The 25,024-nt window shown below is 40.6% G+C and overlaps 1 protein-coding gene across 1 annotated transcript in view; it reads left to right on the top strand.

Annotated features, from left to right (window-relative positions):
- Window positions 1-25,024, top strand: part of ARPC1B (actin related protein 2/3 complex subunit 1B) — a 102,663-nt gene that overhangs the window by 48,462 nt on the left and 29,177 nt on the right. Inside the window, exons 2-5 of the mRNA XM_073546678.1 lie at window positions 18,412-18,477; window positions 19,722-19,826; window positions 20,569-20,791; window positions 22,363-22,470. Coding sequence (XP_073402779.1) covers window positions 18,414-18,477; window positions 19,722-19,826; window positions 20,569-20,791; window positions 22,363-22,470 — 500 coding nt within the window. The 5' untranslated portion in view covers window positions 18,412-18,413. The remainder of the gene's footprint in view (window positions 1-18,411; window positions 18,478-19,721; window positions 19,827-20,568; window positions 20,792-22,362; window positions 22,471-25,024) is intronic.

The raw sequence follows: 25,024 nt of genomic DNA on the forward strand, positions 1-25,024 counted from the left end.
TAACTTGGAGAACCATTGGGCCCCAGCTAACTGATTACATAAGTCTGGGATGAGGGGAAGCGGGTAAGAGTTCCTAACCGTTATCTTGTTCAGTTCCCGAAAGTCGAGGCACGGCCGCAAACCACCATCTTTTTTCTTCACAAAGAAGAACCCTGCTGCCACAGGTGACACAGAAGGCCTAATATGCCCTTTGCGGAGACTCTCAGCTATGTACTCCTTCATGGCTTGGCGCTCAGGCCCAGACAAATTGAACAATCGAGCCTTAGGTAACTTGGCTCCGGGTACTAAATCAATGGCACAATCATAGGGTCTATGTGGTGGCAGCGCCTCAGCCTCACTTTCGGAAAAAACGTCTTCGAAATCTTTCAGGTACTCCGGAATACCTTCCAGATCGACAGACGACACAGACACGGATTTAACAGCGTTAACAAGATGTCCCCGGTTACCACATTTATTATTGCATCCCCATTGAGTGATTTCCCCTGTAACCCAATCAATGGTAGGATTATGGCGTTGAAGCCAAGGCATCCCCAGTACCAGTCCTGCAGGCAAGTTATCTAGCACCAGACAACTTAGTTTCTCCACATGAGTGGAACCCACTTTTAGAGAAAAAAGTTCAGACCTGCAACAGATACCATCTTGGGTAAGAGGAGATGAGTCAATTTCCACAAGTTTAACAGGATCATGAAGCCTGACTGTCCCTATCTTATTAAGCGTCATAACCTTGGTATCAATCAGGTTCACAGCCGAACCGCAGTCAATAAAAGCAGTAGTCTGAACAGGACCATAACCAAGTTCCAGTTCCACCTGCAGCACCATCTTTGCACATGAGGAAAATTGTACCTGAAGGTCTGGGTAGCCTCCTCGATTACTACCAAGACCTAGTCGTTTCCCGCCATCTTGGAGGATGACGGACAGGAGGGGCAGTCCTTCTTCCAATGTCCAGATTTCCCACAATAGAAGCACAACTGCTTTTCCCAGCGGCGACTTCTTTCCTTTCCCTCACAGGTGACAGCGCTCACCTCCATAGCCATAGGAAGAGTCTGGGTCTCATCTCCACTGAAGAATAAGGGCGATTCCCATTGCATAATGCCTCTAGCCCGCAGCCTGCGATCCATGCGAACCGCTTGGACCATGGCATCCTCCAGGGAGTCAGGCGGAGGATGGAGTGCCAAAGCATCCTTCAGACGTTCACACAGGCCTCTGTGGAACAGCCCCCGAAGGGTGGCATCACTCCAGGAAATCTCCGCTGCCCAACGTCTGAATTCAGTACAGAACCATTCGGCCGAGTGCTCCCCCTGACAGACACTCATTACTTTGTCCTCAGCCAACCGCACTCTATCAGGCTCATCATAAATAAGCCCTAAGGCTTCAAAAAATGCATCCACAGACATTCTCTCAGGGGCAGAAGAGGAAAGTGAGAATGCCCAGGCTTGTGGGGACCCCCTAAGCAGGGACATCACCACCCCCACCCTCTGTTTCTCATCCCCAGAGGAGTGGTGTCTCAAAGAAAAAAAAAAAGCTTACAGCCCTCCTTAAATGCCCTGAAATCATCCTTGTTACCAGAAAATATATCTGGCAATTTAACCGGGGATTCAGGTGGGACTAAAATGACATCTCTATCTCCACCTCTATCTCCACCTGCTGGAAGCCTGCGGAAAGTACCCCCTGAACTGAGTCCTCAACCCGCCGTTGGGACTGGGCCAGAGCTTGGTGTTCCAAACTAAGCTTCTGCAGTGCCTGAGTCAAGCATTTCACCTGCTCAGATAAAGCACACATTGGGTCCATGCTGCAGAAGTGAGGAGAGAAAAAAAAAATAAAAATTGTGGGCCAGTTATAATGTCAGAGACACCGCACTGAACTAGCTCACTGAGCCAGTGCGCGTGTCCTGAGTAAAGCGAACAGTGCTCAAAGCTACCTGTGGAGCGGGCAGCAACCAAGTAGATGTGTACTTCACACCCGCAGGACCTGAAGCACGACAGCCGACACAGAGAACGGCCAACTCCCAGTCCGAGGGGCCGCAGAATGCAGCCGCTGGGGGAGACACTGTGGACCGCCGCATTAGGCGGCCAGACTACGCCCCCTTGTCACTCCAGGCCCCCCATCACAGCTGCAGCGCCTGTGACCCTGGTAGTTATGCCCCTGACCTCTGGAAGTCTGGTTGCACATGAACAGGAGCAGACATAAAACATTTCTTTAAATTTCCAAATGCCCCAACCGCTTCTGGGGACCAAACCTTTAGCTCCACCCCTTTATGAGTGAGGTCCGTAAGAAGCTTGACGATCTGAGAAAATCCTCTTTTAAATTTTCTGTAATAATTTGCGAACCCTATAAAGCACTGGAGAGCCTTGAGGTCGCTGGGTTGAACTCAATCAATGATGCAATGAACTTTCCCAGGATCCTTCTTAAACTCGGAGGCTGACACAATGAAACCCAAAAATGATATTTCGTGAACAGAAAAGGTACATTTTTCAATTTTAGCGAACAAACAATTATCCCTCAACCTTTGAAAAACCAAACAGACATGTTTATGATGTGATTCCAGGTCAGTTGAAAAAATCAGAATGTCATACAAATGAACCACAATAAATCTCCCAATATAATCAGAAAAAATTTGATTCATAAAATTTTGAAAAACTGCAGCTGCATTTGTTAGGCCAAAAAGCATGGCGAGATTTTCAAAGCGACATTCAGACGTTAAAATTGCTGTCTTCCACTCATCACCCTCAAGAATCCGTATAAGATTATATGCCCCTCTAAAATCCAGTTTGGAAAACCATTTAGTACCAGAAAGTTGATTATATAGATTGGGGATAAGTGGAAGCGGATAAGTATTTTTAACTATCTTGTTTAATTCTTGGAAATTGAGGCAGGGATGAAGACCTCCATCTTTCTTTTTAACAAAAAAGAATCTGGCAGCTACCGGCGATGAGGAAGGGCGAAATATGACCTTTTAGTAAACTCTCGCTAATAGATTATTTCATGGCTGACCGCTCAGGGCCAGACAAGTTATACAAGCGAGCCTTGGGTAATTTGGCATTAGTAATGAAATTAATTGCACAGTCATAGGGGCGGTGAGGAGGTAATATCTGACTCTTCTTCCGAAAAAACATCTCCGAAGTCTTTCAGGTTTTCCAGAAGACCCTCCAGACAAACGGAACAAACATGCACGGGTTTAAGACATTTTTCAATACAACAAGGACCCCATTTGACAATATCTCTCTGATTCCAGTCAATAATTGGATTATCCGTATGCAGCCAAGGAATACCCAACACGATTCCAGCAGGTAAATTGTCCAAAACATAACAGGAGATATTTTCCATATGAAGAGACCCCACCTTGAGTGTGAACTCCACCATAACTAACCAAACCAGATTTTTCAGCAACGGTGTTCTGTCAATGGCCACAATTTGAATAGGGCTTTCTAGCTTAACTGTCCCTCCCTAATCATAACTTCAGAACCAGACCCGCATCTATGAAGTTAGCAGCAGATCCGCAGTCAATAAAGGCAAATGTGAACAGACACTCATCTTGAAAAAGAAGTTCAGCATTCAGCAACACCTTATCAGAGGAGTAAAAGGGTACCTGTAAGTCTGATTGACCTCCTCGGCCATCACCCAGACTTAGGCGTTTCCCGACGGCTTGTTCGCTGTAGGTCGTGCCAAGCAATGATTAAGAAATGTCCAGCTGGGCCACAATAGAGACAAAGTCCAAGTTCCTGCCGTCGTCTCCTCTCCTTAATCCTAGAGCTGGCAGCACCAACCTCCATAGGTTCCACCTCAGGTGCACAAACTGAGCCAGTTGGACAAAATGGAGCCTATTTTGCACCTAGCGTCTTTCCCACATCCTCCAATCCATGTGGATAGCCTGAGTCATGGCCTCCACCAAACAACCAGGTGGAGCATGTAGAACCAGAGCATCCTTAAGAGACTCCAAAAGACCCCTGAAGAATTGGTATCTGAGAGTGGCATCATTCCACAGGACTTCAGAAGACCACTGACAAAACTCGGTACAATAGTCTTCTGTTGTGCGGTGCCCCTTTGTCAGGTTCATGATCCTTGTCTCAGTCACCTTGACCCTGTCTTATTCATCATAGATCTGTCCTAAAGCATCAAAAAGGGTGTCCACCGAAAGACGTTCAGGAGCAAGAGAGGGTAGGGAAAATGCCCAGGTCTGAGGACCCCCTGCAAAAGTGACATTATAATTCCCACCCTCTGTGACTCATTCCCTCATGACTGGGGGTGCAACTCTCTTTAAAAATTCTGAACTGGTCATTTTCTCCTAAAAAATTGTCAGGGAGTGCAATAGCAGTTTCATGGAGGCTGAATGAGACGTCAGATGGCACAGAAGTCATAACAGCGGTCTGAGATAAGGCAGTAAGAGTACCAGAAATCTGGGCCTGTAACTGAGTATGAGAAGAAGCCAGTTTGTGTTGTTCCAAGGCCAAATCTTGGACTGAGTCTGATTCGCCACCTGATCACACAAAGTATGAAACGGATCCATAGGAGGGAAATTGAAAAAACTTTAATGGTCAATCATAATGTGACGCGAGTCAAGGCAGTAAATATATATACTACTTACTGTAAGTAAAGGGAGGTCAAACAATCCAATGTCAGGTCCAGGAAATGGCACAGTACAATAAAGAGAAGTCAGAAACGAAGTCCTATACACGTGCTGAGGTCAGAAAGCCAGAGAGACAAATCAGTTACAGGGAGCTAGTCAAGCAAAGTCAGAACACAAGCAAATGGTCTGAGTCCGGGAAGAGAATCAAGTCAAGCAGTATGCTTTGCCCAACTGTGGGCAAAGCCGAAAAGCCTTATTGCACATGCGCCCTGTTAATTAGGCCGCGGAACACAGCAAAATACTTCTGGGGCTTAGTTAACCGGTGCATGCGCAGTAAGGCTTTTCGGCTTTGCCCGCAGTTGGGCAAAGCATACTGCGCGTGCGCAAGCCAAGAATGCTTAACGCACGCGCAAAAGATGGTGGACACCTACTCCTATTCATGAAAAAACTGCGGACGGCAGCCAAGGATGGGGAGGCGGCAAAGATCCGAAACACCGCCCATTGGACCGGACAGACCTAATTTAAATAGCCCTCCAAAACCAGGTGACAGATTCCCTTTAACTAGTTAATAGGCACAGGTGGATTGCGATTCCACCTGCGCCTATTGCGGGCACATGTCAGCTGTTCAAAACAGCTGACATGTAGCAGTTTTGATGCGGGCTTACCACCGGAGCCCTCATCAAAGCAGGGGAGACGTCCAATGACGGTCTATGCCTGTCATTGGACATTAACGGGTTAAGGAAAATGAACACAGGTGATTGCAGCACAGACTGACAGCCCCGACACAAAGTAACAAAAAGGCAGAAACAGAGTGGAAATCATGACAACAAAGTGATAGAATAAGGGATATTTACAATGTTTTTTTCAGCAAGCGTCAGGTCCTCTTTAAAAGAGGAAATGTATGTGAAAAGCATAGCCCATACTTATCTGCATTTTCTTTAGAAGAAAGAGGCCCACAATGTAAAGTTATAATAGATATTCTATTTCCTTTTTCAGTTACTTATAGCTCTGCAATCTATTTTATTTGTTCGCGCTAGATATTGCCCAAAAATACATACATATGTAATATTTTAATTTTGTTTCATGAGAAATTTTCTTCTCATGTGATCTCCAAGCATAGTAAACATACAGTCTTAGGCTGCATTCACATGTTGCATCTACATTCATTTTTTTAGCACAACCACAGCAAAAACTCATTGCTTTGTTGCAATTTTTCAAAACCAAGACAAAAACATTCAAGTTTTCATACTCCTGTCCAGAGACCCGCAGCGAGTCCATGCACTGCGGCCCATAATCAGACCGAGATCCACGGACGTCAGTATAAGCCTGTAGGGTGTAGAAGAATTATTGTGTAGAAGAATTATGATTGTGGTTGTTTTTGGTCATAATTTTTGGTTGTGACTTTGAGGATCAGATCAACCGTGTTCTGTATTAAGATGACGCAGTTTTGCTTTGATTTAGAAAATTAAATGAGAAAGAAATCATAACCTTAGTGTCAATACCCATAGCAGTTTATGTTGCAGGACTGGGAACTGTTTGGAAATACAGTTGTGCTCAAAAGTTTACATACCCCGGTAGAATTTTTGCTTTCTTGGCCTTTTTTTCAGAGAATATGAATGATAACACCAAAACTTTTTCTTCCACTCATGGTTAGTGGTTGGGAGAAGCCATTTAAAACTACTGTGTTTTCTCTTTTTAAATCACAATGACAACCCAAAATATCCAAATGACCCTGATCAAAAGTTTACATACCCTGGTGATTTTGTCCTGATAACATGCACAGAAGCTGACACAAGAAGGAGCGTGGTCTGTTGCTGGATGGAGTAGGACATCTGGCGCTGAGCTCCTGGAGCCCTCTGCATAAGCTACAAAGAAAAGCTACTAATTGGAACTTTCTTTAATCTGAAAAGATCTTCCCTGTACTCCTGACATCCTATGGATCAAGAAGACACCTTTCCAGCCAGTTTTATCCTATTTAAGAGGGGGAACAGGTGAGCAGCCTAGAAAAAAGAAGGTGGACTTAAAGCCTAAGTCTCCTCGTGACGCTGGACTACATCTGCGGCTATTGGGCATCTTGTAAACCTCCCCTATAGAAAAAGTGCCTCCTTGGACCCAGAAGATCCTTTTGAGAAGAGGTATGCTGGAATATTCGTGATTTCTAAAGCTACAAAGAAGTTTTGGAGGAGAATTGGTGGCGGCGCTACATACTCCGGGACTCTGACAGCTGAAGTCTCTCCTAACAGCGGCGATTTGCGAGCTATCAAAGACCTGGAGCCACTTGGATTGACTTTGGCATACTCTGGAGGACCCTCGGGGATATCCTGGTATTGGCCACTTTGGTGCTGAAGTGGGCACAGAGCTCCTGAAGAGAGATCTCATCGGTGCGGCATAAACGCGACCACGGCTGTCATTGGTGAGCCGCATACATTGAAACTCTCCTGTCAGAGGCAGGCTGCGGGCTGGAAACTCCGTTGATCCACTTGGACTGGCTTCTTCTGACATCAAGGGACCCCTGGAGACAACCTGGTATCAATAACTGCGGTACTGAAGTGGGCACAGAGCTCTTGAAGAGATTTCGTATTGGCGGGAGAAAACAAAAAGCAAAAAACACAAATATCCTGAACTAAAAGGTAAAAAATAAACTGCAAATAATGCATAAAGGTAATAATAATAAGGGTATTTAGTAAACATAATTTTGATCAAAATAATGTACATAATGTTTTTTGTTTTTTATTCTTATCGGCGGGGCAAAGACGCGATAGCAGCTGTCATTGGTGAGCCGCATCTATTGTAATTCTCCTGTCAGACGCAGGCTGCGGGCTGATAAAATTGAGGAACCGTCTGGATTTGTTTCTTCAGACACATGGGGATATCCAGGCATCGGCTACTAAAGCTCCTGAAGAGGGATCTCCTGGTGGGCAGAAGCTCAGGATCGCTGGTGTCACAGAGAGCAGCAGTCACTGCAGCCTTTCGTGTTACAGATACCCAAAGGTCCGGATCAGCGGAGATCCTATTTCCTTGGACCCAGAAGACCCTCCTGAACATTTAGATGCCAGGTACTTCAGGATTCTTAATTGTACTGAGGAGTCCTGGCCTAAAATCCTTGGCGGTACTGTGAATAAGGCACCTGTTTGACAGGAGTGATAATCCCCGACGTTTCAGCGGTGCAGAAACGTTGGGGATTCCCTTCTTGAAGAAGACGTCTGGAAGTTTTCTCCATCCTGCCGGAAGCACAAGCTGTGTGATGTCTGTCTGGAAGTTCTGACAGCTTGAGATCAGTCTTGTTTGGCTTTGGGGGAATTTATGCAGGCTTAATTTTCAGATTATCTGTGGTGATATTGTGTCTTGCTGGCTTCCCCTAATTGACAGCTAGCTACCTGCTAAGAGTTACAGGCACATTACGGTGCCATTAGATTTCTATTATCACATTAGTGATTGGGGTCACTGTGCAGGTGGTCAGAGATTTCACTTGTTTTTTTTCTACGCTTATTGGTTTACTTTATCATTTGTCGCGATAATTTCCTAATATTTTTTAGTTGTAAGAAGTAATTTGGTGGTGTTGCCATAAATAATATTGTGAGGCATAGGCTAGTATAGCTTTATAGGCAGCCTGTTACTGGCTCAAATACTCCTCATAAGGTTTAATGATAAACTCTGTCATTTCTATTCCATAAGACCATAGATTTAGGAGATGTCTTTTAAACAATAGTTTAGAGATCAAAGTTGGTGGTGTCATATACCCTCTGATAAATATACCCTCTGATAAATATTCTATCTACTCTCAAACATGAGTCAAAAAAGTAGCAAACCCTAACCACAAAGGCAGGAAAAATCTCCTCAAGCTTTAGATGTAGTTGCCTCTATTAGTCCTCCTTCTACTCCTCAAGCCAAGTAGTCTTAAATCTAGTTATAAAGAAGGAAGTAAAGAAGAGAGAATGTCACAGATGATTGAGGAACTTGATAACATTATAAATGTCCAAACAGTAATGGAAGTTTCTCCATCAAATATTAGTAAAAAAACAAAAAACAAAAGAAAAGAGCTAAAATTGGGAGGGTCTACGGTTCTATCTGAATCGGATTAAGAATTCTATGAAGCATCTCCTTCACAGAGTCCCGAAAAAAATAGACCCAGACTAGAGGAAAACCCCCCGATAGAAGGCCCCACTTCTCATATTGAAATAGATAATATTGACGCTACAGAAAAAGGCGCATCAGAATTGTATATAAAGGATCTTATCTTGGCATTGAATAGAAATCTTGAATCCACATTAGACAGGCACATCAACCTACTGCAAGCTAATTTGGATTCAATTAAGCCCCCTTCACACATAGCGAGATCGATGTGTGACACTTACCTCTGACCCGGCTCCCCGCTGGATATCGCTGATCATGTGAGATCGTCCTGGTCCATTTTCTCATCGCCGGCTTCCTGCTGGAGCCGACGAGCGACTCCATGGACGCGGGAGGAAGTCGTCACCAGAGCTGCCGTCTGACAGGTAAGTAACGACCACTGACCGCTGCTACGTCGCTGTGAGATCTGCCTGTTTGGCAGCTCACTAGCGACCATTTAGCGATGCACCAGCGATCCTGACCGGGTCGTATCTTTGTCGGGATCGCTGGTGCATCGCTAAATGTAACGGGACCTTTAGTTTAAGGATAGATAAAAGTGATAACACAATAGCAGTATTAGAGTAAAAATCTGATTCTATACAAAAACAACAAATTGAGAGCCAAAAAGAAATACAATTTTTACGTAATAAGCTAGAGGATCTTGAAGATCGTAGCACGCGTAATAATATTAAACTTAGGGGAATCTCTGAAAAAATAAGCCAAAACAACCTCCAAGATTACTTTAAAGAGATTTTAATTAAAACTCTGCCCTCAGTTCCAGAAGTGGAGCTTATGATAGACAGGATCCATAGGCTCCCTCGCCCCAGATCTATCTCTGCGGAGTTACCCAGAGTCACCATATTGAGATTTCATTTTTATTCCACCAAAAAAATGTTTTAAATTATATGAGAACTAAAAAACAACTTCCTCATCCCTCTACCATATCAAAGTTTTTGCAGATCTTTCAAAAGACACGGTCCAATCTATGAAAAATTTTAACAAAGTTACAACTTTGCTACGCAAGAAAGGAGTAATTTATAGATGGGGTTTCCCCACTAAACTTCTAATTACTTATGGGTAGTGTTGAGCGATACTTTCGGATATTGGGAAATATCGGATCGGATTGGATCGGACCGATACCCAAAAAGTATCGGGTATTGCCGATTCCGATACCGGAAACCCATGCAAGTTAATGGGACAGAAATATCGGAATTAAAAAAAAACCTTTCTTTACTTGCACATCCAGTTCGGGAGGGGGGAAGAGTGTGGGCAGTGCGTGGGCGGACACTGTGCGTGTCTGTGTGTGCGGGCGGGGTCTGTGTGGGCCTGCCGGGGGTCTGTGCGGGCCTGCCGGGGGTCTGTGTGGGCCTGCCGGGGGTTGTGTGTGCAGGCATCATCCAATGGGACTACAAGTCCCATCGGGCTATGCCTGCTACAATAACAGTGATTGACACATTAGCCAATGATGGGACAGTAGTAGTCCCATCATCCGGCTAATGTGTTGAATGTAAAAAAAACAAACCATACATACTACATACATACTAAATATATACTACATTCATACAACATACATACATACTACATATATACTACATTCATGCAACATACCTACATATGACATACTACATACATATTTCATATATACTACATTCATACAACATACATACATACAACATACTACATACATACTTCATATACAGTGGGGCAAAAAAGTATTTAGTCAGTCAGCAATAGTGCAAATTCCACCACTTAAAAAGATGAGAGGCGTCTGTAATTTACATCATAGGTAGACCTCAACTATGGGAGACAAACTGAGAAAAAAAAATCCAGAAAATCACAGTGGACTACTGTCCCATCATTGGCTAATGTGTCAATCACTGTCATTGTAGCAGGCATAGCCCGATGGGACTTGTAGTCCCATCGGACGATGCCTGCACACACACACAACCCCGGCAGGCCCGCACAGACCCCCGGCAGGCCCGCACAGACCCCCGGCAGGCCCGCACAGACCGCGCATCATGATGACATCATTTCAGCAGCCAATCACAGCCACAACACTGGCTCATTGCATTATGGGAACTTCCGATTCCGGTATTCGATATTGTAAAAATATCGGTACTCGGTATCGGAATTCCAATACAGCGAATATCGGCCGATACCAGATATTTGCAGTATCGGAATGCTCAACACTAATTATGGGGTAAAATAATTTCAATACTTTCTCCTCAAGATGGTATGTCCTTCCTTTCATCTCTGGGTAAAAGGGAAGAAGTACCCGGTTGAATTTGAAACCATGAAAGCTATTGTAATATTTTAAAAATGCAGAGAATCTCCTCAGCTTTACCACGAACTTTCCCATCTAGGAGGAATATCCAAGAAGTATTGGATTCTCCTTAATTTGTAAAATTAGATTGTTTGTATTTATTCTTTTTCTATTTTTTATATGGTTAAGATATTATCATTGAATGTTAGGGGTCTAAATAGTCCTGTAAAGAGACACATTACATGGAGAGAGATTAGAAATAGCAAGGCGAATATTATCTGCCTTCAGGAGGTAAAACTGGCCAGAGAAGGACATCCTAAGATAGAGAACAAAAATTTCCCATTTTTTTATGAATCATTGAATGAAAAAAAGAAAGCGGGAGTAATCACGATAGTTAAAAATTATATTTCATTTGAGATTATCAATGAGTATATATAAGATTCTGAAGGGAGGTATTTAATTTTGGTTTGCCTGATTAATAATCAGTTAACAACTATTGCAAACATCTATGCGCCTAGGAACACTCATATGCGTTTTATGAACAATCTAGATAAAAAGATACAAGAAATTAAAAAAGGTACTGTAATTTTAGTCGGTGACTTCAATATTGTCCCTGATGGTTTACTAGATTCCACATCCCCGACAAGATCTTCTTTCCCAGTTTTGAAAAATTGGCTATACAAAAACGAATATTTAGATGTTTTTAGGTGCTTAAATACCTCGTCTTTGGAATATACACATTTTTCAGAAGTACACAAAACCTTTTCCAGGATCGATCTCTTTCTCACAGACTCTTTCTCGATCTCTAAGTTTAACAAAGTTGAGATACTTCCAAGATCATTCTCGGATCATTCTCCTATTTTAGGTGAAATTTTATTAGGCAGACCTCTTCAATCCAACTTTATTTGGAGGTGCAACTCATCCCTTATAAATTCTCCAAAATTTAAAAAAGAAATTGAATTGGCTATTATCAATTACTTTCAGGAACATAATGTAGAAGACTTATGCCCGTTCACGTTATGGAATGAACATAAGGCAGTAATTAGGTGTTTTAACTCGAATGGCGTACATTAATAAGAAACAAAATAAAGAAAAAATCCATGACTTACTTTTAGAGATTAAAACCAAAGAAGAGTCACAGCAAAAATTTCCCATACTTTCGCCGGATATTCACTCACAAATTATTAGATTAAGAGTAGAATTAAGATCAGCTCCTTTTAATGCGTATGACAAATTTACTTGGATTATGAAATCCAATTACTATTCCTCTTTTAACAAACCAACCAGACTTATGGCCCAGAGGTTTAAAGCAATTAGAATTAAGAATAGAATTAAGAAAATTAAATATAAAGGTATGTTGAAAGAACATCCCAAAGATATTGCGGATGCATTTCCAGACTACTATTTGTCTCTATACAACCTTAAATTTAGTCAAGATACTCAACAACCAGAAAAATATACTATCAATAATTTTCTTTCCCAGATTAAACTTCCTAAAATCTCTAAACAACAGCTGTCTTTTATTAATGCTCCTTTCTCCGCGCCCGAGGTTTTGGAAGTCGTTAAAAATTTGAAAGTTAAGAAGTCCCCCGGTCCCGATGGGTATTCCAATGAATATTACCAAAACTTTGCTTCCCATCTCGTACCTTACTTAATTCAGGTTTTCAATAAGGCATCGCGGGTTGGCGAATTCCCCCCCAGAAATGCTTCGAGCTATTATCTCATTGATTCCTAAATCTAATTGTGACCTAGAATCAGTCCAAAACTATCGACCCATATCGTTAATAAACACCGACGTAAAAATTTACTCAAAAATCATTACAAATAGACTCAAAAAAATTCTACCTAAAATCATACACAAAGATCAACTAGGTTTTATTGAGGGTCGCCAAACCTGCGATGGTACTCGGAATATTTTGGACTTGATGCACTTTATTAAAGTGAAAAAATCCCTTCTCTATTTGTGGCTTTGGATGCTGAGAAAGCATTTGATAGGGTAAATTGGGACTTCCTTATCGCCACCCTTCAGAAATTTGGTTTCAATCAAAACATAATGTAATAAAAACAATTATGGCATTATATGCGTATCTGTCCGCAAATGTTTTTGCTAATAACCATCTGTCAAAACAAATATTCATAACTAATGGGACAAGGCAGGGGTGCCCTCTTTCACCCCTGTTGTTTGCATTAATTATGGAACCTTTCGCCAAGTATATTAGAATTAATAAAGATATTGAAGGTGTTCGTATGGGCAAAAACCATTACAAATTAAATCTTTCTGCAGACGATATTATTTTAAGCCTTACTAATCCATTAGATTCCATTAAAAAATGTTTACAAGTCTTTGAAGAATTTTCTAAGGTTTCATATTACAAAATTAACGAATCTAAGTCAAATGTTTTGGATTTTTTCTTGCGTAATACGGTAATATTGGATATTAAAAAATGTTCGGATTTTGAGTGGCAAAAAGAAGCCATTACTTACCTCGGAATCTTTACTACTAGAGACTTCCGTAAAACGGTTGAACTCAACTTACAAAAGACTATTAAAGACACTAAAACGGAGTTGAACAATTTGTCAAACACGAAATATCGTGGCTGGGTAGAATTATCTTATTCAAACTTTTCACACTTCCAAAAATCCTTTATATTTTTAGAGCCATTCCATTAGTTTTCCCATTAAAATTCCTTAGAAAGCTACAAACCATAGTGAATAATTTCATGTGTAACAAGAAAAGAGCCAGAATAGCTTTTAATATTCTTATCAAAAATAAATTAAAGGGGGGTCTTGCTCTTCCAAATTGAATTAATTATTATTATACTAATTTGATTAAACAATCATTACATTGCATTAATCCTGACAACACTCCAGCATGGACAGAGAATGAAAAATATTATAACAAAAATGATTGTCTTTTTAATCTGATATTGAATTTTATCTTATCTTCAAGTCCAATTACTACTGCTTCCCCAACTATGTGGGCTACTCTTCTGGCTTGGAAATATTTAGCCAAATCTCAAGTCTATAATAAAAGAGGCACGATATACCAACAACTGAAGAGCATTATTTTGAAGTTCTTTGGACTAGTCTTGGGGAAGGAAATTCCAACCTTTTTGGAATCAGGAAAAGATTACTTTAGTCAAAGATCTACTTGATGGCAAGTAATTTATGAGCAACAAATCTTTGCATGTTCAATATAAATTTTCCTCTCAAGATCTTAAGTTATGTTTGACGATAAAAAAGTAAATTTTGAAATTTTTGAGGAAAAAATCACTTATCACAGAATCCACTGGTTTGTTGCTATGCAACCCTGATAACATGGCCCATTGGAAATCAAGGAACATTTATAATTTTCTGAATTCGGCACAGGAGATTGAGAAAACTCCTTATATGCTTAATTGGGAAAAAGACCTCAATATTACAATCTCTCTTGAACAGTGGTATTGTGCTTTCAGAACAACATATTCTTCAAATATTTGTGCCTCCCTACACGAGTCATATTATAAAATTGCATCTAGATGGTATTTTACATCCTCTAAATTGGCCCGGATTTTTCCTGGTAAATCTCAGGAATGCTGGAGGAATTGTGCTTTCTCCGGTGACTTGATTCCTATATTTTGGGAATGCCCTAAAATCAGGCCATTGTGGACAGAAGTCTCAAAAATAATAAACAAAATTACTAAACAAAACGCTACTTTGACACCTCAGATGGCCGTATTGTCATTAGTCAACCTTTTCTTGATAACTAAAAATGCTATCTCAGCATTTTGGAGGGATTATGCTATTCCAAGTATAAGTGATAAAGTAGATAAAATGACGTTACACAATTTATATGAGAAAAGTCATGCTATAGCAAACAACTACTATGAAACCTATCGTAAAAAGGTGGAAACCCTGGTCAGACTTTGCTTCCTGATCCGCAGTTGTTATATTTCTTGATCTCTCTTACATTCTGTAACAAAATCGTTGCCCCTGACTTTATTGTTTAAGGATAACATAATACTGTTAGTGTTTTAGTATAGTTTAGTATAGATAGGTATTTTATAACCTTTACTGATTAATATGATGTAACACATTACTGTTATATATTTGCAAACCTTTCTAATACCATTGTTATTACATAATACTGTTAATTTGTATATTAGTAAAAAAATAAAGTGATTTTGAAAAGTAAGTTGACACAAATGAGTTCGAATGGCTACTAAACGTAACATCCTCATCTGTGAGCTGTTTGCTTATAATCAGTGTGTATGCATAAAAGGTGAGTGAGTTTCTGGGATCCAGACAGACTCTTGCATCTTTCATCCAGCCACTGACGTTTCTGGATTGTGAGTCATGGGGAAAGCAAAAGAATTGTCCACAGATCTACGGGAAAAGGTAGTTGAACTGTATAAAACAGGAAAGGGATACAAAAGATATCTAAGATATTGATAATGTCAGTCAGCAGTGTTCAATCTGTGATTAACAAATGGAAAATTAGGGGCTCTGTAAAAACAAATCCACTGTAAGGTAGACCAACAAATATTTTGTCCACAAGTGCCAGGAAAATTGTTCAGGAGGCAAAGAAAAAATCACAAATAACATCAGCTGAAATACTGGACTCTCTGAAAACTAGCTGTGTGGCTGTTTCAAGATGCACAATAAGGAGGCACTTGAAGAAAATGGACAGCATGGTCGAGTTGCCAGAAGAAAGCCATTGCTGCGCAAATGCCACAAAATATATCACCTCAAAACTTCTGGAACAAGGTGATTTGGAGTGATGAGGCCAAAATTGAACTTATTGGCCACAACCATAAACATTACATTTGGAGAGAGGTCAAGAAGGCCTATGATGAAAGGAACACCATTCCTACTTTAAAGCACGGAGGTGGATCGCTGATATTTTGGGGACGTGTGAGCTACAAAGGCATAGGAAACTTGGTCAAAGTTGAAGGAAAGATGAATGTAGCACGTTATCAGCAAATACTGGAGGCAAATTTGCAATCATCAGCCCGGACGTACTTGGACTTTCAACATGACAACGATCCAAAACACATGGCCAAGTCAACCTGTCATTGGCTACAGCAGAACAAAGTGAAGGTTCTAGAGTGGCCAACTCAGTCTCCTGACCTCAATATCATTGAGACACTCTGGGGAGATCTCAAGCGCGCAGTTCATGCCAGACAGCCCAGGAATTTATAGGAACTGGAGGCTTTTTGCCAAGAAGAGTGAGCAGCTTTACCATCTGAGAAAAGAAAGACCTCATCCACAACTACCACAAAAGCCATCAAATTGTCATTGATGTTAGAGGGGGCAATACACGGTATTAAGAAATGGGATATGTGAACTTTTGATCAGGGTCATTTGGATGTTCTGGGTTGTCATTATGATTTAAAAAGAGAAAACACAATAGTTTGACAATAAATGGCTTCACCCAACTGCTAACCATGAGTGGAGAAAAAGTTTTTGTGTTATCATTCATATTCTCTGAAAAAAGGCCAAGAAAGCAAAAATTCTGCTGGAGTATGTAAAGTTTTGAGCACAACCATACCTACACTGTGTTTGCCACACGTTTATGCAGTTTCACAACATTGTTTTCAGGCTCATATCAAGTCTGTGTGAAGTACATTGTGTTTATGTGCTTCGCCTGAGGTTGTAAGGCACAAACCCAATAACAAATCCACATACTTTTTCCAACTATCTCGGAATGAGAAGGCTGCAGTCAATAAATGGCTGCTAGTGTTGGTGCAAATTGATCCACAGGACCTAGTCTATCAGCCAGTTCAGTAATCTCTAGCCATTGGATGGAAGCTCTGACAGCCGTCTACTCCGCGTTTTCTTTTGATTAGCTGGCCATGTGAGTGAGGCCACAACGATGATGTTGCAAAGCCGGGTAATCAAAAGAAGAGTCACGAATGCCAGGAGGTAGGAGACAGTTCTCGGGGCTTACATCAACTTGGTCTGTGGACAGGGTCTAATGAATCGATTGGCATCAACTCTCGTGGCCACTGATTGGCTGTATGATCACGCAACGTCCTCTTCTGGAAGAATAGGCTTGGAGAACAAAGGGGTCCAGTAGGTGACTATATGTTCTTTTTTTGCTTTCAAAACCCCATGGGCCCATTTTTAATATAAAAATTAGTGGACAACCCCTTTAGAACCAGATGTTTTTGCAGTGTTGCCATCAGATGACTCGTACCCAACTGTATGGGTAACCTTAAACTGTGTTCACATGTAGCGGCCATGTTGCTTTTTTTTGTAGCAGTCACTCTCGTATGATTTTCAGACATTACAGCAAGGATGTTGAGGTTCTGCTGTGACAAAAAATGCAACATGGTCACTACATGTGAAATAAGGCTTAATCATTGCCATTAATGGAGAATTCAGAGGGGTTAATTTGTTTTCTGTTTGAAAAGATAATAAACAGTCATCTACTTCTGCTTAGCGGTACACGGAACACATGGAGTACATGGTCCTCACATTACCGTACTTTTATTTAAGCAAGGTATGCTTTTTATAGGTTTTACCATAATTTATAGACAAATCAATAATAAACTTGTATTTTCTTACAATTCTTACTAGTCCATTTGGAAGGTTTTTATTTATATGTGAGAATGAAATGTGTTGATGCAGCACCAATTTTCATATTAAAGGAAATTACATTTTAATTAATAGCTCTTGAAAGAATAGGTTTTACAATTAGATGTGTTAAAAAATGTACCTGTGCTGAGAATCTCTTATGTGCTGAACATGAACTGAGCAGCTCTGCACGGTCAGACACAGCCATTACACAGTACACAGCACATTCATAAGATAATCACAGTACAGGAACATTTTTTTAAAAACATCCAATTAATATATAGATCTATTGAATAAAATGTATTTTGTTCGTGAGACAACCTCTTCAATGCTTAAATTGAATCTGTCATCCTTTTTTTCGGCTTGCAGCTGCCGGCATAGACATCGGGGGCTTATCTACAGCATTCTGTAATGCTGTAGATAAGCCTCCGATGTAACCTGAAAGATAAGAAAAACACATTATATTATACTCACCGGGGTGGGCGGTCCGGTTCGATGGGCGTTGCGGTCCGGTCCAACGCCTCCCTTCTTCATGCGATGACATCCTCTTCTCTCGTCCTGTAATGGCTGCGGCGCAAGTCACTGCTCTGCCCTGTTGAGGGCAGAGCAGAATTCTGCAGTGCGCAGGCGCTGGACCTCTCCCGATGCCTGCGCACTGCAGGACTCTGCTCTGTCCTCAACAGGGCAGAGTAGTGCGCTTGCGCCGCAGCCATAACAGGACGGGAGAAGAGGGAGAAGAGGACGTCATCACATGAAGAAGGGAGGCGTCGGACCGGAACGCAACGCCCACCGGATCGGACCCCGATGTCTATGCCGGCAGCTGCAAGCTGAAAAAAAAGGGTGACAGATTCCCTTTAAGACACAAATAGTAACAAGTTATTATTTCATATGTCATGTATTTTTGTCCTTTACATAGGAATGGCTTTTCACAGCTTCCTCTTGGAACCCATAAGCTGCCATGCTTGGAACAAAGATAGAACTCGTAAGTTCTCAAATTACTATAGTATGACATATAGAGAATTAGATTTATGAAATCTGGGCCAAAGAACTGGAAAATATCAGCAATATGATAAGGCCCATCTACAGATAGTAAAGTGAGTTCTCTAAATCAGGCACTACATTTCTTGATTTGGCCATCAGATGTTTCAATCACTGTGTGGGAAACTTTGTCAACTGACTTATAGTTCAATATTTTATTTGCTAAATGGCTAAACTTAACAATAGAATAATTTTATATACAGCTGCTGCGTTTTGATATTAATGTTATTTTTAACTTGACACCTTGCTGCATTTCTTATTTAATAAAAAATTAAAAAGCCATGAAGATGGTCTTGTGCTACTGTCCTGATTCCAGTAAAGAATCAATACTTTCAGGGTGATAAACTCATTGACTTTAATTTAGAAGGTGCAGAGTTGATCATGTGGTCAATCTTTAGTATAAGGAAAGACACAGTAAAGTGGGCTGATAAATTGGCGCCAGTCAACTATAAAGGAAGTTGCTTGACACTCATTTACTTTCATCTACATGTAACAATGGTCTGCCTGGGGGTTCTATGCATGATCGTTACCCCCTTACCCCACCCGATCTCTCATACACTTTATATCACCACATTCCAGATTACACAAGAGGGATCATTGCTAAGACCATCGAAAAGATATCATCAAATCAAACAAAAAAGAGGCATTTCTAGTTTGATCAGTGGTTCCTTACAATGGGCCAGTGTTATTCCAGGCAATTGCCACCACCCCATGCAAAAGGCGGTTAATAAATTAGCACATATCACTCTTACCCACTAATGTACCATATATCTGAGTGGACAGCAGTAATAGGGGAATTCCCATAATAAATGCTTCTTCAGTTAAGGATGGAGAACCTTTTTTATCACTCAAAAACTGTACATATAAGAGAATACAGACAGACTCCATAATCTATGATTCTATGATTCTATGATAATAATTAATGGCGTCTCTCTGATCTGTCTGCATGAGTTATGGATCCATTTTGGGCATGAATTCTGCTTGTCTGTTCCTAAAACTGAACAGACAATTGGGATTTCAAAATGTCGATGTGAGGAGAGCCCAGTTCTCACATGCAATGCTGTCAACCCATGCAGAATAATTATGAGCCACGTTTATGACGTAGCACTATACAGGTTGACATGGCATTGAAAGTATCAAGAGTCATTGACAATACTTTTATTGGAAGTCCTTTAATTTTTTTTTCAGAAATTGCCTTTTGTCCGAACAGTCATGATGTCCATATTTACAAAAAGGATGGAGACAAGTGGACCAAAATTCAAGAGCTAAAAGAGCACAATGGACAAGTCACAGGTGAGAGATATTATTCCATTTCTTTTCTTTGATATGAACAAACAGCACCAAAAGAAGGCAGTTATTAAAGGGTTAAAAGAATAAGTACATGGTGAGTGAACAATGTTCCCTTCTGTATTTGGCACAATGCTCCCACTTGAATTGTGGTAGTAGATGTAACCAAGCTCATAGCTCACGGGGAATAAGTGGGCACAACTAATGACTACTAATAGTCATTAGTTCCACTGAGTAAGCAAGCGGGATTAAGCGAAACGCATCGGGGCGCATGGTTTTTGGTCACTTTGCATCACCCTATGAAGGGTAAGACTATTCTTGTTGTATATACATGGTTTGGGTTTATAAATCACTGATGATATCACTAATTAAATCATTAATGACATTCCCTACCTAGGATACCCATTGTTCTAACTTTTCAACATTATAACATATTACTTGTACTGTTACCTATGACCTGTTTATGTCACCTTATATATTTTGGCTTTGTAGTCTTTTTATATTATGTGTGAAATAAAATTAAAATATTTTTAGCTTCAAAATGCCAGTTGTTTTCTGTTCATTTAATTATATTTTGTCGTTTTTTAATGACAGGTTTTCCCAGATGGTATCAGGCTGATTTGTTAACTTTTTCCCTACAACAATGGTGTGATATCCTCTATCTGGTGTACAGTAATAATATGACAGCTGTGACAACTAGGTAATAGTGAGGACTTGACTTCTAAACCATTCGTGCACTTTACCCTAGGCATAGATTGGGCCCCTGAGAGTAATCGTATTGTGACGTGTGGCACTGATAGAAATGCCTATGTCTGGACTCTGCGAAACAATACGTGGAAACCAACACTTGTCATCCTCCGGATAAACCGCGCTGCACGATGCGTCAAGTGGTCCCCAAAAGAAAATAAGTTTGCAGTGGGCAGTGGTTCGAGGCTCATCTCAATCTGTTATTTTGAGCAAGAAAATGACTGGTGAATATATTTTAACTCTTTATTTGTTGTATATTTAGGCCGTTGCCTTTGCGCCTGTTTTTTGTCTAGTTTTGTGCCTTTTATTTGGTTTGCAACCAATTCATTATTCTATATGCACCTTTTTCGCAGTCTAGCAATTCCACGTTTTAGCCCGATTCATCAGTTGCAACTTTTTAAACAATTTCAAAATTTCATGCAACTTCACTCCAGTTCCCCCTGGATTGTTTTTTAGTACTCCAAAATTTTTGTCCAATTTTTTTGCAAATTTTTAGCGCAAAATAGTTCAAGCAAGTAAGAAAGGCCATTTTTTAAAAATTTGTGCCATTTTGATAATTTTGCTCCAAAATTCCACAAAATAAAAAAAGAAAGTGACTTTAAAAAATTCCCAAATGATGAATTGGGGCCATAGCTTTCTATATCACTATTCACATACACAGGCACACTAAGAAAAAAAATCAAATTATCATTAGCCCTCTGTTGTGAGCTCATTTTCGGGTTTGCCTCTGGCTTCTGGCGAGGGTTATGGAGCTGGCTGTGCTGACAGAGGAGTAGTGAGTGCTCTATCTGGACTCCCTCTGTTGGTGAAGGGAGGTAATGAAGCTGATCCAAATGGCAGAGACCGGCCACCTGAGGAAGAGGACTACGATTGGACATCAGGAGTTTGATTGGATTTAAGGCAGCCGACTCCCTAGTTTCTTGCTGGTGATTTTTCCTGACTGTGGTTCCTGGTTTCCAGTTTGGTTCCTGCCTTCCTAAAGCTAAGTTTTCTCTGCTATTGTTCATATGAGTTTTTGTCTGGTTTACTTAGTTTTTGTGTTCAGCCAGCCCTGGCTGGGACTGGGCTGAATCCCCATTTTTGTCTCTGATCAGTTGATCTCTTTTGCTCAATCTTCAGAATATACCTGAGTGCTGATATAGTGTTTTGAAGTCTAGCGACTTCAGGGCCTTTTTCTATCAGACGTGTTGGACATTCTTTTTGGCAGGGTTTTTTGCATGATTGCAGACAGCAGCTTTTCTTTCCTGTCCTTTCTTGTTAGCGAGGGCCCCATCATTTGCTCAGCCTATCTTTCTGCCTGTGTCTGTGTTTTCATCTTGTTTCACCGACAATACATGTTGGGGGCTGACTATTGCTTTGGGGTCTGCTCTGGGGCAGTTTAGATTTTCCCTTTCTTTCTTTAGGCTTATTTAGTTCTCCGGCCGTGACGTGGTGTCTAGGACCACCGTAGGCACGCTCCACGGCTACTGCTAGTTGTTGTGGATAGGATCAGGGGTCTGCAATCCGCTAGTTACCAACCTCTCCGGTATTCTGGGCTTAGCTTGCTTTTTGTTTTTTCCTCCTCGGTGACTCATTCATAACAGCCCTCCTTGAATTTTATTGAGTTGCTTGGCTTGTAAAGTAATTATTGTATACTGTAAATTTATAAAACTTTATAACATACTGTTTTTCAATGTCTTTCCACTTTCAAGATGGTAAACACTTTCTGCTTGCTTTCACTAAATGAAAAAAAAATCTTTGTGACATCCATGTGTCAAAACCCTCGTCATGTAACGTTCTGTACTTTTCATTATAGGTGGGTCTGCAAGCATATCAAGAAGCCAATCCGCTCCACAGTCCTGAGCTTGGACTGGCATCCAAACAACGTCCTTCTAGCCGCAGGCTCCAGTGATTTTAAGAGCAGGTAGTAGTATTGTATTTGCTGTGATACTTGTAAATTATCATTATAATTTCGATTTTCATGTGAAGCTCATGTACCGCAAAAAGAATTCTTTAAAGCAGCTTGGGCAAAGTGACCTGATTTCTCCAGATCTGTACAATTCTGGTGATGGCAAACTTGTATAGTTTTTTGTTTTTTTTTTATGTTAAAGTGGTTAAAAAAATTCATGACTGCATGTTTAAAAAAAAATTGATTTGTGCCACCATTTTATCAGACTCGTAACTTTTTTATTTTCCATTGATGGATCTGTGTGACACCTTTGAATTTTGTGTGCCAAGCTGGTCGTTTCATTGATACCATTTTGTGACGCATTTGATGTTTTACTCGCTCTTTATTGCATTTTTTGTGAGGCGTGCGGTGAGCAAAATGCTACAATTCTTGTATTTTTAATATTTTTTTTCTGGTCAGTGTTTCATCTATGGCTGAAGTAATTTTATTTCTTGATAAATTGGAAATTATGGCGATACCAAATATGTTTATTTCTTTTATTGGAAAATGGGAGTGATTTAACGTTTTATGTAATTTTAATTTTTAAAAAACTTTTTAACCCCTTGGTGACCGAGCCAATTTGGTACTTAATGACCAGGCCAATTTTTACAATTCTGACCACTGTCACTTTATGAGGTTAAAGCTCTGGAACGCTTCAACGTATCCCACTGATTTTGAGAATGTTTTTTGTGACAATTGTACTTCATGTTATTGGTAAAATTTCTTTGAGATGACTTGCATTTATTTCTGAAAAAAATGGAAATTTGGCAAAAATTTTGAAAATTTTGCAATTTTCAAACTTTTAATTTTTGTGCCCTTAAATCAGAGAGTGGTGTCACGCAAAATAAATAACATTTCCCACATGTAAACTTTACATCAGCACAATTTTGGAAACAAAATGTTTTTGTTAGGACGTTATAAGTTGACCAGCGATTTCTTATTTTTACAGCAAAATTTACAAAACCATTTTTTTAGGGACTACATCACATTTCAAGTGAGTTTGGGGTGTCAATATAACAGAAAATACCCAAAAGTGACACCATTCTAAAAACTGCACCCCTCAAAGTGCGCAAAACCACATTCAAGAAGTTTACAAAACCTACAAAAGACAAAATGAAAAAAACCCTGCTATAATTAAGTAAAAAGCAAAAGTGCATTTAAATCATACAGAGTTCTTAGTAATACTGTATTTGATCAAACATAGCATAAAAGCCATCCCACCATCAAGAAGTTTATTAACCCTTCAAGTGCTTCATGAGAACTAAAGAAATGTGGAAGGAAAAAATGAACATTTTACTTTTTTCAAAAGAAACTGGACCACAAAATTTGTTGTGCAATTTCTCCTGAGTATGCCAGTACCCCGCATGTGGGGGAAAACCACTGTTTGGGCACATGGCAGAGCTCAGAAGGGAAGGAACACCGTTTGACTTTTTGATCGCAAAATTGGCTGGAATCAATGGCGGGCGCCACGTCTCGTTTGGAGACCCCCCTGATGTACCTAAACAGAGGAACGCTTCCCTATTCTAACTCCAACCCTAACCCCAACACAGCCCTAACCCAAATCCCAACCCTAACCACTTTGTTTTTATAAGTTGAAAAAGCCACAGGTCCGGCGCAGAAATGCATTGGTATTAATAATAAACATTTTGTAATCCCAAGGCTCTTCATTCCCGCAGCGCAGCTCACCGCGCAGCTCACCTAAACATGCTAATTTCCATTTTTGCCATTATACCTCTGGAAGCACTTTTTACTCCAGCTACAGGGCAGCAGCGACGGCTTTCAAGCCTTTAAAGGGGTTGTGCCTGCACACAGCATCGATTATACCCATCCTTTACCAGATGGTATTGCCCTATTTTATGTGCACTTCTGTCCCTCTTCAGAGCTTCTCATGTACTGTAGATCAGGAGAGTAGACTGTCAGTCATTACACATCACACTGGTAACTCCTCCATTCATGTAAAATATTCTCTGGATGCAAATTCTCATGCAGATTAATGTCTGGCCCATAGTCCTGAACAGCACATTTACATACAGTATTAAGACATAGTTAGCAAGGCCGAAAAAAGACATTTGTCCATCCAGTTCAGCCTATATTCCGTCAGAATAAATCCCCAGATCTACGTCCTTCTAACGACCCTAATAACTGTAAGATACAATATTGTTACACTCCAGGAAGATATCCAGGCCTCTCTTAAACCCCTCGACTGAATTCGCCATCACCACCTCCTCAGGAAAGGAATTCCAGATTCTCACTGCCCTAACAGTAAAGAATCCTCTTCTATGTTGGTGGAAAACCTTTTCTCCTCCAGACGCAGAGAATGCCCCCTTGTGACCGTCACCTTCCTTGGTATAAACAGATCCTCGGAGAGATATTTGTATTGTCCCCTTATATACTTATACATGGCTATTAGGTCGCCCCTCAGTTGTCTTTTTTCTAGACTCTATAATCCTAAGGCTGGAGTCACACACAACGAATAAAAAATCGGTCCCATTTTAACGGTCCGAAATCGCACAAAAGTATCTTAACCAGT

Source organism: Dendrobates tinctorius, unplaced genomic scaffold, assembly GCF_039654945.1.
Source record: "Dendrobates tinctorius isolate UK_male_01 unplaced genomic scaffold, ASM3965494v1 ptg000150l, whole genome shotgun sequence".
In the NCBI taxonomy this organism is placed as follows: domain Eukaryota; kingdom Metazoa; phylum Chordata; class Amphibia; order Anura; family Dendrobatidae; genus Dendrobates; species Dendrobates tinctorius.